Here is a 14,171-nt window from a genome sequence, read left to right on the forward strand (position 1 = left end):
CTACAGCAGCGTCAGTAGTGCAAACCTGGGGGGGGGGGGGGGGCTGTGACAACTCTTGTGAAGTGGATATCGAAAACAGCACAAGTTCCTCAAGGGTTAACATACTGGAAGCCCCTCTGATCTGTGATTCGAGTTACTGGATGGAGAGAGAGAGGGAGAGAGAGAGTGGGAGGAGTGTAAACTGGGAGTAGTGAAAACTGGGAGTAGAGAGCAGTTTCCCAGACACTGGAAATCTGTGTGCGACTGACTCAGGAACAGCTTCAGACTCCAACCCTTCTGCAGTGAACCCGCAGGTTGGAGCCACAGGAGGTGGGAGCCTCCAGATCCCATCTCCATCTCGGCTGTGGAGGGCCAATGCTGAGTGCAGACTCTGGGAGAGTTTAGACCATGTCTCTCTGCTTGTCCCGCTGGCTGCTTGTCGCGTCCCTGCTCCTGATCCATACACACAACCTGGAGGCAGCGGTGAGTGGCACTAACTGAAGTTATACTGCTGGGTGTGTTCATGTGAGGGATATGCCAGCGAATAGCGTCCGATCCTCAGGCTGACCGCCTTGGAAGGGGAACAGCAACTTTTGGGGTGCCAGTACATTGGCAGCTATCAGAAACCAGTTCATCTCACGGCTGTGATCACTAAATAGCCGCCTGCAGAACACAGAGAGCCAGAATAACTCAGGACACTGATGGTCCTGTCGAGAATTCACTAATCACTGAGTAACAGTCCACTTCCAGCACTGGGATTCCTAACTGCAAATGATAGGGACAGTTCAAACTGTTCTCTGTTGAGTTGCAGTGCCTCTGGCTGTTGTTCCATGTGGGGTCTTTGTCAGGGAGCTCCCAGTAGTGTATAGGAATGGTGCGCGTGTGTGCATGTGTGTGAGCAGATTGGGGTTTGGATGGGGGAAGAGGTGGACTGAGTTACTGCCCTGCACTGTTCTGCTGCTCCTTCCCTGCACGCATGAAGTACTCGGTCAAATTATAAAACATTTACCCATCTACTGGGTACAATGTCTCCCTGGGTGCAGGGCCATGTGACTATCCCACCATCCCATTATGGAATGGGATGTCCCAAAGGGGGGCAAATAATGTTGATGATAATACTAAATAATAAATTAATTGCAAACAAATAATTAGAAACAACAATAATAACTAATATTGGCTGATCTTGACCCTCTGTAAAAGTAGGTCCTGTCCCTCGCTGGACAATGATAACTTGTGATTTACACAGCACGTTAACATCATAAAGCAGCCCAAGGTACTTTACAAAGGAGTTATAAAACAAAACCTGGCACTAAGCCATGAAGTGGATGACTGAATATGTGACCTCAAGCTTGGTCAATGAAGTAGATTGTAGGAGTATCCTAAGGGCAGGGGTGGGTGGGAGTGGAGAATAGAGAGAGGAAGGGCTGGGAGAGGGACATGCTAAGGAGAGCAAAGTGAGGAGGTCAAAAGGTATAGGGAGGGAATTCCAGCCTGAAGGGCTTAGGCCGTTGTAGCCATGACTGCTAATGGTGGAGTGATGGAAACTCAATACACAAGCGGCCAGAGTTAGTAGAGATCTCAGAGGGATGTGGGGTTAGAAGAGATGACAGTGCTTTGGATGGGCAGTCATGGCTCATGCATTTGTGACTGGGTTTGGAAACCTAGGTTGTAAAAGGTGTGTGTAATGCCAGGAAATTACCAGGATGGTATTGGTACCTGGCTACTAATTCCATTATTTAATAGGAACTGAAACTGTTTCTTCACCGATGTGATGTTCTGCCTCTCTCTGATGATCAAAGGGCTGTTGGGAGGGAGGCCAGGCATGTGTGAGGCTGCCCCAGTGGATGACTGCCACCTGTTGTAATTGATGGATGTTATTCAGATGGAATCAGGAATTTGCAATGAAGCCTGCTTTGCTGACTCTCTATAGTGTTTCTATCTTTCTTTGTTAATGATGTGTAAAATGGAGACGGACGGTAAGGAGATATTGTTTTGATAGTATCAGATTGAAGTCCATTAACGATTAGAGCTGAACATTATGTATATCACCTGTACTTCTATAAACACCATATCTCTTGTACCTTTGATGGACTCATTACTGTCACTAGCTCTTTAAGGGGGATGAATCCTGTGGATCCAGCAGGAATAGAGGGTGAATCCTTGGAGTTTCACAGTGGAATGGGATCTCCATGCTCCCTGTGATACTCCATTCAGAGGGTCAGCCAGTGATAATCTCTACCAGGAGACTTTGGAGGAGGCACCGGTCTCTGCTCGGACCATCCCTCGGGCGATCAGGTACTGACTGAACAAGGAAGTTCAGCAGCAAACACTGCGAGTGCCTCTTCCTCACACAGTAAATTGAGACATTAATTTTTTTTATGCCTCCCTTGCATTCACATGTCCTCTTGTTAAAATCACTCAGTCTGTGATTTTTAAGGATACACAAAATGAATTAGAAGTTCCAGAATTCCTTTCCTGAGCCGCTCTCTCCTATAATACCCTCCTTAAAACCTACCTGTTTGCAAAAACCTTTGGTCTCCTGTCCTAATATACCCTCATGTAGTTTGGTGTTAAGCTGAGTTTGATACTTGATTCCATTTATTATTATTGTCACATGTACCTTGGTACAGTGAAAAGTTTTGTTCTGCGTGCAGTACAGCAGAGCACAGCACACAAAGGCACAAAGATCATAGCGTGATTAAACAGCATGAGAAATAGAAAGTGATGGCTGCAAAGGAGGTATAGAAAAACCAAGATCAACATTAGGTTTGAAAATAGAGAGCAGCTTAATAACAGCAGGGAAGAAACTGTTCTTGAACCTGGTGTTTAAGCTTTTGTATTTTCTGCCTGACAGAAGATGTTGGCAGACATTATGACCAGGGTGGGAGGGGTCTTTGATGATGTTGGCTGCCTTTCCATAGCAACGAGAAGTGTAGATGGACTCAATGGATGGAAGGTTGGCTTGTGTGATGGTCTGGGCAGTGTTCACAACTTTGTGTAGTTTCTTGTGATCCTGGGCAGAGCAGTTGCCGTCCCAAACTGTGATGCACCCGGATAGAATGCTTTCTGTGGTGCATCTTTACAAGTTGGTGAGGTTCCTTCTGACCATGCCGAATTTCCTTAGCCTCCTGAGGAAGTTTTAATGCCTTCTTGATTGTCACATCTGCATGTGTTGTCCAGGACAGATTTATTGGTAATCGTCACTCCTAGAAACTTGAGTTTATCCACCTCAGCTCCATTGATGTCGAAAAGAGCGTGACCTCCTCCTTGCTTCCTGAAGTCGATGATCAGCTCTTTGGTTTTGCTGATGCTGAGAGAGAGATTGTTATCATTTGCACCACCAAGCATTCTATCTCATTCCTGTGTTCTGTCTCGTTATTGTTTAATATCCGGTCTACAACAGTGGTATTGTCAGCGAACCTGTAAATGGAGTTGGGATGAACCTTGGCCATACAGTAATGAGTGTACAGGAAGGACAGTAGTGGCTGAGTACATGTCTGATAACAATCTTCTGAAGTGCCTTGCGATGTTTTACTTCATTAAAGGGAGCATTTAAATGAAAATGGTTTAACTCCATTAGCACCATAAATGTGTTGATTTTAGTAGTGAAACAGTGAGTGTGTAGGTGTGAGTGTGTCTCACATACAGGGAATATTAGACAGCCATGGAACAAATGCATCAAAACCTTCTCTTAATAATACATTTTACCAATGTTTACTTCAAAAGGGAAAATCCATATTGCCTTTTTTGTAAATTGAAGTGGAAATGATTCTTCACAGTTATGTAACATATGAAGATTGAGTTTGCACTGAGACTGCACTTTCTCCCAACAGTACTGAACAGATTAGCCTAACATAAAAGCAACATGGAGGCTTAAAACCTGAAATGAGAACAAAGTTCTCGAGAAACGCATCAGGACTGGCTGCATCTGTGGAGAGAGAAATGGGAGTTAATATTTTGACTTTTTTTTGGAATGTGGAAGGTAATTTCAGACTAGAAACATTAATTCTGTTTTGCTTTCCACGGATGCTGCCAGACCAGCTGAGTTTCTCCGGAACTTTCTGTTTTTATTATGAATAGATTATTATGAATATTATGACATAGAAAGTTATTTGAATATTCGCAGTCTAGTCTTTGGGATTGGGGGCTATGCACTATCTTTGTATTTTCCACTTTGTACTTGAAGGGTGTTTGGTTTAAGTGATGATGTGGAGGTGCCGGTGTTGGATTGGGGTGGACTAAGTTAAAAATCGCGCAGCGCCTGATGAAGGAACAGCGCTCCTAAAACTAGTACTTCCAAATAAACCTGTTGGACTATAACGTGCCCTTGTGTGTTTTTTAACTTGGTTTAATTGAGATAGCAAGAGTTAAGGAGGGAGACAGAGAGAGTGGTAAAGAGCTGCATGGACAGAAAGTGAGAGAGGTAAAGAGGTATAGAGAAGGATGTAAAGAGGAAGTGTGGTAAAGAGGGAGGTGCAAAGATAGTTATTGAATGAGAAACATAACATTGTACTAATGTACCTCTTGGCTTCCAATGTCATCATTTGATCCCCATCATGAGGAAATCATTGCAGACATCAAGCTTAGAGCCAGCTCAATAAGGCACAGTATAAGCCAAACTATTGTCCTGCAAGCTCCTAACATGGTGTCAGAATGGAGCAAAGCTGGAATGTTGAAGGGTTGCGTAGAAGTATAGCTACTAAAAGAGGAATACTGAAATATTCAGAACAGCTGAAAGCCATAGAAAAGGAACAAAGAAATAGGCCACAGCTGAGAGCACTTGGTAACTCACAATGGTTGTAGATTTTCCTATACTGGCACAAGTTGATATGAAAATCGATATGAAAGGGAAATGACAGTGCTGTCATTGCAAATAGAAAAACTATGAGTTTGTGACAGATTTAATTAACATGCCAGACCATCTAAGAATAGTTACATTTTTAATACTGCTGGAAAAATATTATTTCAAAGTGTGATCCATCTGACATCCCCTTGAAGAACAGAAAACAAAACACAGTACAGAAGCCTTTCGAAAGCCTTGAAGTTATGATTTAGGCACCGAGTGAAGGACCTGAACTGAAGGGAATTTATATTTGCCAGGAATTGGTGTTGGAGAGGCTGTTAGGTCTGAAGGTTGATAAGTCCCTGGGGCCTGATGGTCGACATCCCAGGATACTGAAGGAGACGGCTCTAGAAATCCTGGATGCGTTGGTGATTATTTTCCAGAGTTCGATAGATTCAGGATTAGTTCCTGCGGATTGGAGGGTGGCTAATGTTGTACCACTTTTTAAGAAAGGAGTGAGAGAGAAAGCAGGAAATTATAGACCAGTTAATCTGACCTCAGTGGTGGGAAAGATGCTGGAGTCAATTATAAAGGATGAAATTATGACACATCTGGATAGCAGTAACAGGATAGGTCAGAGTCAGCATGGATTTATGAAGGGGAAATCATGCTTGACTAATCTTCTGGAATTTTTTTGAGGATGTAACTCTGAAGATGGACAAGGGAGATCCAGTGGATGTAGTGTACCTGGACTTTCAGAAAGCCTTTGATAAAGTCCCACATAGGAGGTTAGTGAGCAAAATTAGGGCGCATGGTATTCGTGGCAAAGTACTGACTTGGATTGAAAATTGGTTAGCTGACAGGAAACAAAGAGAAGTGAATAGCAGGCGGTGACCAGTGGGGTACCGCAGGGATCAGTGCTAGGATCGATAGCTTTTTACAATATATATTAATGATATAGAAGATGGTATTAATAGTAACATTAGCAAATTTGCTGATGATACAAAGCTGGGTGGCAGGGTGAAATGTGAGAAGGATGTTAGGAGATTACAGGGTGACTTGGACAGATTAGGTGAGTGGACAGATGCATGGCAGATGCAGTTTAATGTGGATAAATGTATGGTTATCCACAGGAAGGCAGATTACTACCTAAATGGAGTTAAGTTAGGTAAAGGGGCAGTACAAAGAGATCTGGGTGTCCTTGTACACCAGTCAATGAAGGTAAGCATGCAGGTACAGCAGGTAGTGAAGAAGGCTAATAGCATGCTGGCCTTCATAACAAGAGGGATTGAGTATAGAAACAAAGAGGTTCTTCTGCAGCTGTACAGGGCCCTGGTGAGACCGCACCTGGAATATTGTGTGCAGTTCTGGTCTCCAAATTTGAGGAAAGACATTATGGCTATTGAGGGAGTGCAGCATAGGTTCACGAGGTGAATTCCTGGAATGGCGGGACTATCTTATGCTGAAAGATTGGAGCGACTGGGCTTGTATACCCTTGAGTTTAGAAGACTGAGAGGGGGTCTGATTTGAGACGTATAAGATTATTAAAGGATTGGACACTCTGGAGGCAGGAAACATGTTTCCGCTGATGGGTGAGTTCCGAACCAGAGGACACAGCTTAAAAATAAGGGGTAGGCCATTTAGGACAGAGATGAGGAGAAACTTCTTCACCCAGAGAGTGGTGGGTGTGTGGAATGCTCTGCCCCAGAAGGCAGTGGAGGCCCAGTCTCTGGATTCGTTTAAGAAAGAGTTGGATAGAGCTCTCAAGGATAGTGGAATCAAGGGTTATGGAGATAAGGCAGGAACAGGATACTAATTGAGGATGATCAGCCATGATCATAATGAATGGTGGTGCAGGCTTGAAGGGCAGAATGGCCTACTCCTGCACCTATTGTCTATTGTCTATTATTGTCTATTGTCTATAATTTACGAATAATACGTGTTCAATATTGAGGCACAAGGTGAAAAAGTGTTTATTGATCACCATGTGACTGCATTATCTCATCTCACAGAATTCTATAAATTTGTCCAATGAAAAGATGATTTCATTAAAGATAAGATTGTCTTAGTCATAAGAGATCCTGCAATGAGAGTACATCTACTGAGAGAGGAGAAGTATGATTAACTTGCAGAAGTGTTTGGCTGATAGATACTCCAGCCTGAAACCAAAGGACCATGGACAATGAGCAGGATGTAAATACTGCAGAGAATATCACACAAAAAAAGAGGGCATGTTCAATTTGGCAAAAGCAGTATTCTCAGTGCAAGAAGTCAAATCAATTTGTAAACCAGTGTTTGGCTGGAAAGAAGTGCGACAAGCATGTCCAGATGAATGCTCGAGATTTGTTAGCCAGTGATTCTGACAAACCACTCTACAGCATACAACTGGTCAGTTCAGTCAGGTTGATAGATGATTAATGGTTTGTGACTGTTGAAATGATGACTGCAGGAGGAGAACAGATGCTTCATGCAAAATCATGACCTTCATCGTCCTGTGAGAAGTGGCTCAACACGGTAAACTGGAAATGAAGCCCTCAAAAGTAAGGTGGAGGCTGTATGGTGGCATCACCCCTCTGTCAGAGGAGACTTTACTTTGAGAGCCCGATGCGAGAGCAAGAACAAGGATTTGGAGTTCCAGATAATGGATAGCAAGACTAAAAGCTACTCCTCTCATCCACAGCTACTTTACAGTTTGAACTGCTAATGCTCAACTTGCCAATAGGCTTTGCAAGTGTCACAGCACACAACCATATTGACCATGGAAAAAAGCCGAAAGGAGTACCACACTGTGTTTGCAGGGTTTGGATGCTTTCCTGCAGAATATCACCTCAGACTAGATGAGAATGTAAGACCAAGTCCATTTCAATGGAAGATAATTCCAACCGCCCCTCAAAGCAGCCTCAAGGACAAGATAGAAGAGTTGGAAAAGAAAGAAGTGATAACTCCAATCAAATCGAATTTAGCAGCACGGTCGCAATGAAACAACCTGAATAGTTCAGTGTATGAATCAAGCCGAAGGATTTTAAATAAAGCTCTCAGATCTCATATGTCATGACAACCTTCAAAGGAATTTAGCCAAAACCTTTATTCATTCATGGGGATAAAAGTTAAGGCCAGACTGGTATTTAACCCTAATTTCCCAGAGGGCAGTTGAAAATTAACCACATTGCTGTGGGTCTGGAATAGTACCAGGATTACTGACATATGCACCCAAACTACACTTGAAACAGCAAAACAGCCAGTGAAGTCAGAGGTAGTAATAGGGATGTGGGACAAAATCAGACTGAACTGGCAGGAAGTCAAATGTCATTTTGACGAGACTGTCAAACCATTGGCTGTCCAATGTTCAACTCGAGCAATCAGGGTACAAATCATCAAGGCTGTCCACAAAAGCAGCCCAAGTGGTATCGTGGACACTGCATGGTGCAATTGTCAGCTCGATGGAACATGGTGGAAATGACTGACCAACTATATCAATGTAACTGCAGGCACATATACCTCACTTGAGAAGTTGATCTTTCACTGCAGACCATCAACCAGGAAGCCGTAAACTCAATATCTGCTTAGACCCAGAGTTCCACAGCACTACAGCAAAGGAAATGGAACAACATCAGTTACTGCAGCAACAAATAGATGACATAGGGATGTCCCACAGCCCTTGAGAAGGACCACTTTGTCCACCCCAGTCCAAATCCGGCACTTCCACATCATCACCAAAACAAACAGCCAACAACAATGCACATGCAACAGGAGATTAGCATTGTTTTTACACTGTGTGGAGAGACTGATCAGAATACCCGGATATTGCATGAGAACAGTTGTACACTTTGTGAGTTATGTGGGTAATTTGCACTGTAAATGGTAATGCAATCATTTTTTGTGTTTATTGTATGAAAATGGGATGTTTGAGATGGAAGTGCAATACATGACCAATGTGTGTCCCAGCTTCCTGTAGTCATGTGATCTGCACCACGAGACAATCATTGCACAATCCATCCTAGAGGTACCTTAACAAAGACAGAGTGCAATCTGCCAGTGGTTTTATGAGCTTAGTAGAGCGAGAGAAGGGCAGGTAGAGATAGAGCGGAAAGAGGGAGTTGTAAAGAGAAACATTCAGATAAAGTGGAAAGATGAGACAAAATGTGAGAGACTACTTTGGGTCAGAGAAATTTGGAGAGAGTCATGGAGACAGTGAATGTGAGAGTGGGCAGTGTTCGGCAAAGCATTGTGAGGTAAAGGCAAAGACAGACAATCCCCAGAAATGCCAGCAATAACTGAGCTCAGACAAAAATGTCACCAAAAATCAATAATGACTTCAATCGATGTCGGAAAAAGCTTCCAATTCAGATTAGATATGAGATAATTTTAGGAGCTGGCACAGTAGGCAAGCAGTAATCAGGACTAGCAACTTGGTGAGGCTGGAGGGCCACTGAAAACTCTCACTGGATTCCCAGGAGTAAAAAGTTCCCTTTGCACTTTGCCTCAGTATCACTGTTTACTATTCTAATTAATTTTAACCAATGGGATAACATTGGAGGTTGCACGTGGAAACATAGAAAATAGAAACTACAGTGGGTGATTTGACCAATTGAACCTGATCTATCATCAATATGATCAAAGCTGATCCTCTGTCCCAACATCACATTCCTGCTTGCTCTTCATAAATCTTTAGTTTCCAGGGATCAATTTCTTTCTTCAATATATTCAGCAATTCCACTTCCACAGCAAATTTCTCAGGTTCACCATCTTCCTGACTGAATAAATTTCTCCACGTTCTCAATCCTAGATGGGTACCTGAAGTCCTCTGAGTCCTCTTGTTCTAGTCAGCACCACACCCCATGCACCCACCATCACCCCCCCCCCAAACACAGACGCACTCGCACACACAAGGGAAACCTCATCCTTACATTCAGTTTATTCAGTCCTGATAGAGCTTTATATATTTCAATGAGATCCCATTTCATTCTCTGGTTCGAGTGAATATAAGTCTAATTGACCTAATATCTCCTTGAATGACAAACTTGCCTGCCATACCATGATCTATCTAGTAAAACTTGGCTGGGTTAAGACCTTAAGACACAGGAGCAGAATTAGTCCATTTGGCCCACTGAGTCAGCTCCACTATTCGAACATTGCTGATATGTTTCTCCACCCAATTCTCTTGGCGTCTTCCCATGAGCTTTGATCCACTTACAAATCAATAACTTATCCATCTCTGTCTTAAATGCACTCAATAACTTGGCCTCCATTGCCCGCTGCGGCAATGAGTTCCACAGATTCACCATCCACTGGTTAAAGGAATTCCTCCTCATATTTGTTCTAAAGGCTCATCCTTTCACTCTGAGGTTATGCCTTTGGGTCCAAATCTCTCCAACTAATGGAAACATCTTCTCCACATCCACTCTATGCAGGCTCCTTAGTATTCTGTAACTTTCAATCAGATCCATCCTCATCCTTCTACATTCCATCGAGTACAGACCCACTGTGGCTCAGTGGTTAGCACTGCTACCTCACAGCTCCAGGGACCTGGGTTTGATTTCTGACTTGGGCAACTGTCTGTCTTTGTGGAGTTTGCACATTCTCTCTTCCCACAATTCAAAGATGTCCAGGTCAGGTGAATTGGCCATGCTAAATTGTCCATAGTGTTAGGCACATTTGTCAGGGATAAATACAGGATAGGGGAATGGGTCTGGGTGGGTTACTCTTCAGAGGGTCAGTATGGGCTTGTTGGGCCAAAGGGCCTATTTCCACACTGTAGGGAATCTAATCTAATCCTCAACTGCAGCTCATATGACAAGCCCTTTATCCCTGGGATCATTCTTGTAAACCTCCTCCAGACTCCCTTTTACACCAGCACGTCCTTCCTTAGATACAGGACCCAAAATGGTCACAACATTTCAAATGCAGTCTGACCTGAGCTTTATACAGCCTCAACAGTACATCTCTGGTCTTGTATTCTAGCCCTCTTGAAGTTAATGTTAACATTGTATTTGGCTTCCTGACTGCCAACTGAACCTGCATGTTAACCTTAAGAGAATTCTGAACTAGGGACTCACGTGTCCCTTTGTACTTTAGATTTCGAAAACCTTCCCCATTTAGAAAATAGTGTATGCCTCTATTCTCACTCCTAACATCCTACTTTCCCATATTGTATTCCATCTGCTACTTACTTATCCATTCTCCTATCTCATTGCCCAAATCCTTCTGCAGCCTCCCATTATCCATCTGTTTGTCTATCTTTGTGACATCTGCAAACTTAGCAACAATGCCCTCACTTCCTTTGTCCACATAATTAATGTATATCATCAATCATTATGGTCCCAACACTGATCCCTGTGTAACTCCACAAGTCACTAACTGTCATCCTGAAAAAGATCCCTTTATCCCTACTGTCTGCCTTCTGCCAGTCAGCCGATCCTCTATCCATGCCAATACCTTGCCCATAAAATCATGAGCTCTTACTTTATTAATGGCCTTCTGTGTGGCACCTTGTCATGGCCACTGGCTCACCTCTGTCTAACTTGCTCGTTACCTCCTCAAAGAATTCAAACAGATTTGTCAGGCATGACCTTCCTTTGATGAAGTTGGCTGACTCCACCTTATTTTACCATGCATTTGCAAGTACTCTGCAATCTCATCCTTAAATAACGGTGTCTAAACTCTTAACCACCGAGGTCAGGCTAACTGGTTGAGAGTTTCCTGTCTTCTGCCTCCCTCCCTTCTTAGATTAGCCCATTTGCCATCCTCTGGGACCGTCCCTAAATCCATTGATTCCTGAAAGATCACCACAAATGCATCTACAACCTCCTCAGCTATCTCCTTCAGTACCCAGAGGTATAGTCCAGCTGGTATGGGTGATTTATCCACCTTCAGATCTTTTAGCCTCCCAGCACCTTTTCCTTAGTGACAGCCATTATATTCACCTATGCCCTTAACTCTCTTGAAGTTCTGGTATGCTGCTGGTGTTTTCCAATGCGAAAACTAATGCAAAGCACCCATTCAGTTCCTTCGCCATTTTTGTATTCCCCATTACTAGTTCTCCAGCCCCATTCTCCAGTAGTCAGTGTCCACTTGCGTCTCTCTCTTACCTTTTTGATATCCTAAAAAAACTCTTGCAATTGTCTTTTATGTTGCTAGCTAGCTTACTCTCATGTTTCATCTTCTTCCCACTTATTGCTTTTTTTTAGTTATTCTATGCTGGTCTTTCGAGGTTTCCCAATGGTCTGACTTCTCATTAACCTTCATCACGTTGTTGGATTTTTCTTTTGCTTTTATGCTGTCCCTGACTTCCCTTGTCAGTTCTGATTGTCTCATCATTCCCTTTAGTATACCAATTCTTCCTTAGGATGAATTTCTGCTGTGATCCCTCCAAATTACCCCCAGAAACCCTTGCCAATGCTGTTCTACTGTCTTCTCTGCTAGGCTCCCCCTTTCAATCAACTCTGGCCAGCTCCTCTCTCATGTCTTCGTAGTTACCTTTACTTAATTGTAATAGCGTTATATCTGATTTAGGCTTTTCCCTCTCAAACTGCATGAACTCCGATATACAGCATCCACTACATTTTTGCCCACTTTACTCAATTTGGGAATTATCCTGAAATATCTGAAAATCCTCACTGCTCTTCATAATCCCATTGAGTTTTGTGTCATTGTCAAAAAAATCTTAGAAATTTGATTCCTTCTTTCAAATCGTTGATGTATATTGAGAGCAACTGGGACCTAAATTTTGATCTTTGTGGTTCCCCATTTGTCACTTCTTTTCACTCTGAAGAAGACCAATTTATTCTACTTTTTGTTTTCTGACTGCTAAACATTCTTCAATTCATGCCAATGTATTATTCTAATCTTGTGGGCTTTAATTTTGAACACTAAACTCTTCAATAAAACATTCCAGAAATTCCAATTGCAGCATATACTCTGGTCTATTGTTATATCCTCAAAAACCTCCAGTTGGTTGGTCAAACATAATTCTTCTACCTTTTGAAAATCCAGGTTGGGAGACCGTTTAATCCTATTAATATTTTCCAAGTGCTCTGTTCCACATTCTTGATAATAGACTGTATGATTATCCCTCTTTCTGATAACAGGAATACCAACATCCAACCCCTGTTTGTTGAATGTATTGGACATTCAAATTCCTGGACAATTACCATGGAGTTAGTTTATTGGGACTTCTAAAGAATCCCTTATTTCATTCAGAGGGATCACTTTCAGAATTAGTCCTGTCTCGGACACTCTGCAAACCAGAAGATCTGAACCACAATCTTCAGTCCCCACTTCAAACTCCTTTCTCCAGCTCCCGATTCTATCCCTCACTTTGTACGTTAACCAGAACCAGACTGTTCATAACTTTGGTATGACATTCAAAAAGATTCTGACATATCCTTACCATGACCAAGGCCACTATTTCCACCTTCTGCTGCTGAAACCTCATTCATGCCTTTGCTAGCTCTGGACTTGACTACTCACTGACAGCATTTAAAGAGCAGGTAGATATATTCTGAACTATCGAGGAGATGAGGGCTATGAAGGCCTGGCACAAAACAGGATTTTGGTCCTGAGAAAGATCAACATGATCTTCTTGAATAGCAAGGCAGACGTATGGGGTCAAATGTCATATACGTGTATTTCTTATATACAACTCATGGGTCTTCTACATTCTTCCTTTTGTAAATTTTAGGTCATCCAATCTCTGATGCCAGTATCTTAACCCACAGCAAGTCCTGTTCCCCTGTGCTTACTGATCTACATTGGTTTCAATCAATTAATGTCTTATTTATTATAAAATGCTCATCCTTATTTTCAAATCCCTGTATAACCCCTATTCTTCCTAACTCTGTAACCTCTCCAACTCTAACCTCTGAGATGCTATATCTCTCCAAATCTGGGCACTTGCCTATTCCGGTTTCTATTGTCCCTCTGTTGGTGGCAGTGCCTTCAGGTCCTGAATTCTGGAATTCCCTCCCCAAACTGTTATCTCTTCTCCATCCTTAAAGTCTTTGACAAAATGAAGGCTCACTGACCAGAGGGCATAGATTTAAGTTAAGGGGCAGGAAGTTTAGAGAGGATGAGAGGAATTTCTTTTTTAAACCCAGAGGGTGGTAGGAATCTGGAACTCACTGTCACTAAGGATAGTAGAGGTACGACCCCTCATCACATTCTAAGCAGTGTATTGATGTACACGTGTAATGCCAAAGCTCACAAGACTGTGGGCAAAGTTACCATGAAGGTCCCATTTTGCCCCTTGCCTGAGGAGTACCGATCTTCAGGTTAGACCACCACCACCAGTCAACTGTCTCTCATGACAGAACTGCCAATGGTCTGCTAAGGCATTGACAACTTTATTTTTATCTGTGTCCTTTTGAATTTCTACATGTCCTCTTCCCAGTTTATGATACTTACATGTTTC

General features: G+C 42.7%; 1 protein-coding gene across 1 annotated transcript in view; it reads left to right on the forward strand.

Annotated features, from left to right (window-relative positions):
- Positions 1–210: 210 nt before the first annotated feature.
- Positions 211–14,171, forward strand: part of LOC122550473 (uncharacterized) — a 278,599-nt gene continuing 264,638 nt past the window's right edge. The window contains exon 1 of the mRNA XM_043691239.2: positions 211–462. Coding sequence (XP_043547174.2) covers positions 388–462 — 75 coding nt within the window. The 5' untranslated portion in view covers positions 211–387. The remainder of the gene's footprint in view (positions 463–14,171) is intronic.

Source organism: Chiloscyllium plagiosum, unplaced genomic scaffold, assembly GCF_037043375.1.
Source record: "Chiloscyllium plagiosum isolate Xiang-an unplaced genomic scaffold, Cpla_swu_hap1 HiC_scaffold_6, whole genome shotgun sequence".
In the NCBI taxonomy this organism is placed as follows: Eukaryota; Metazoa; Chordata; class Chondrichthyes; order Orectolobiformes; family Hemiscylliidae; genus Chiloscyllium; species Chiloscyllium plagiosum.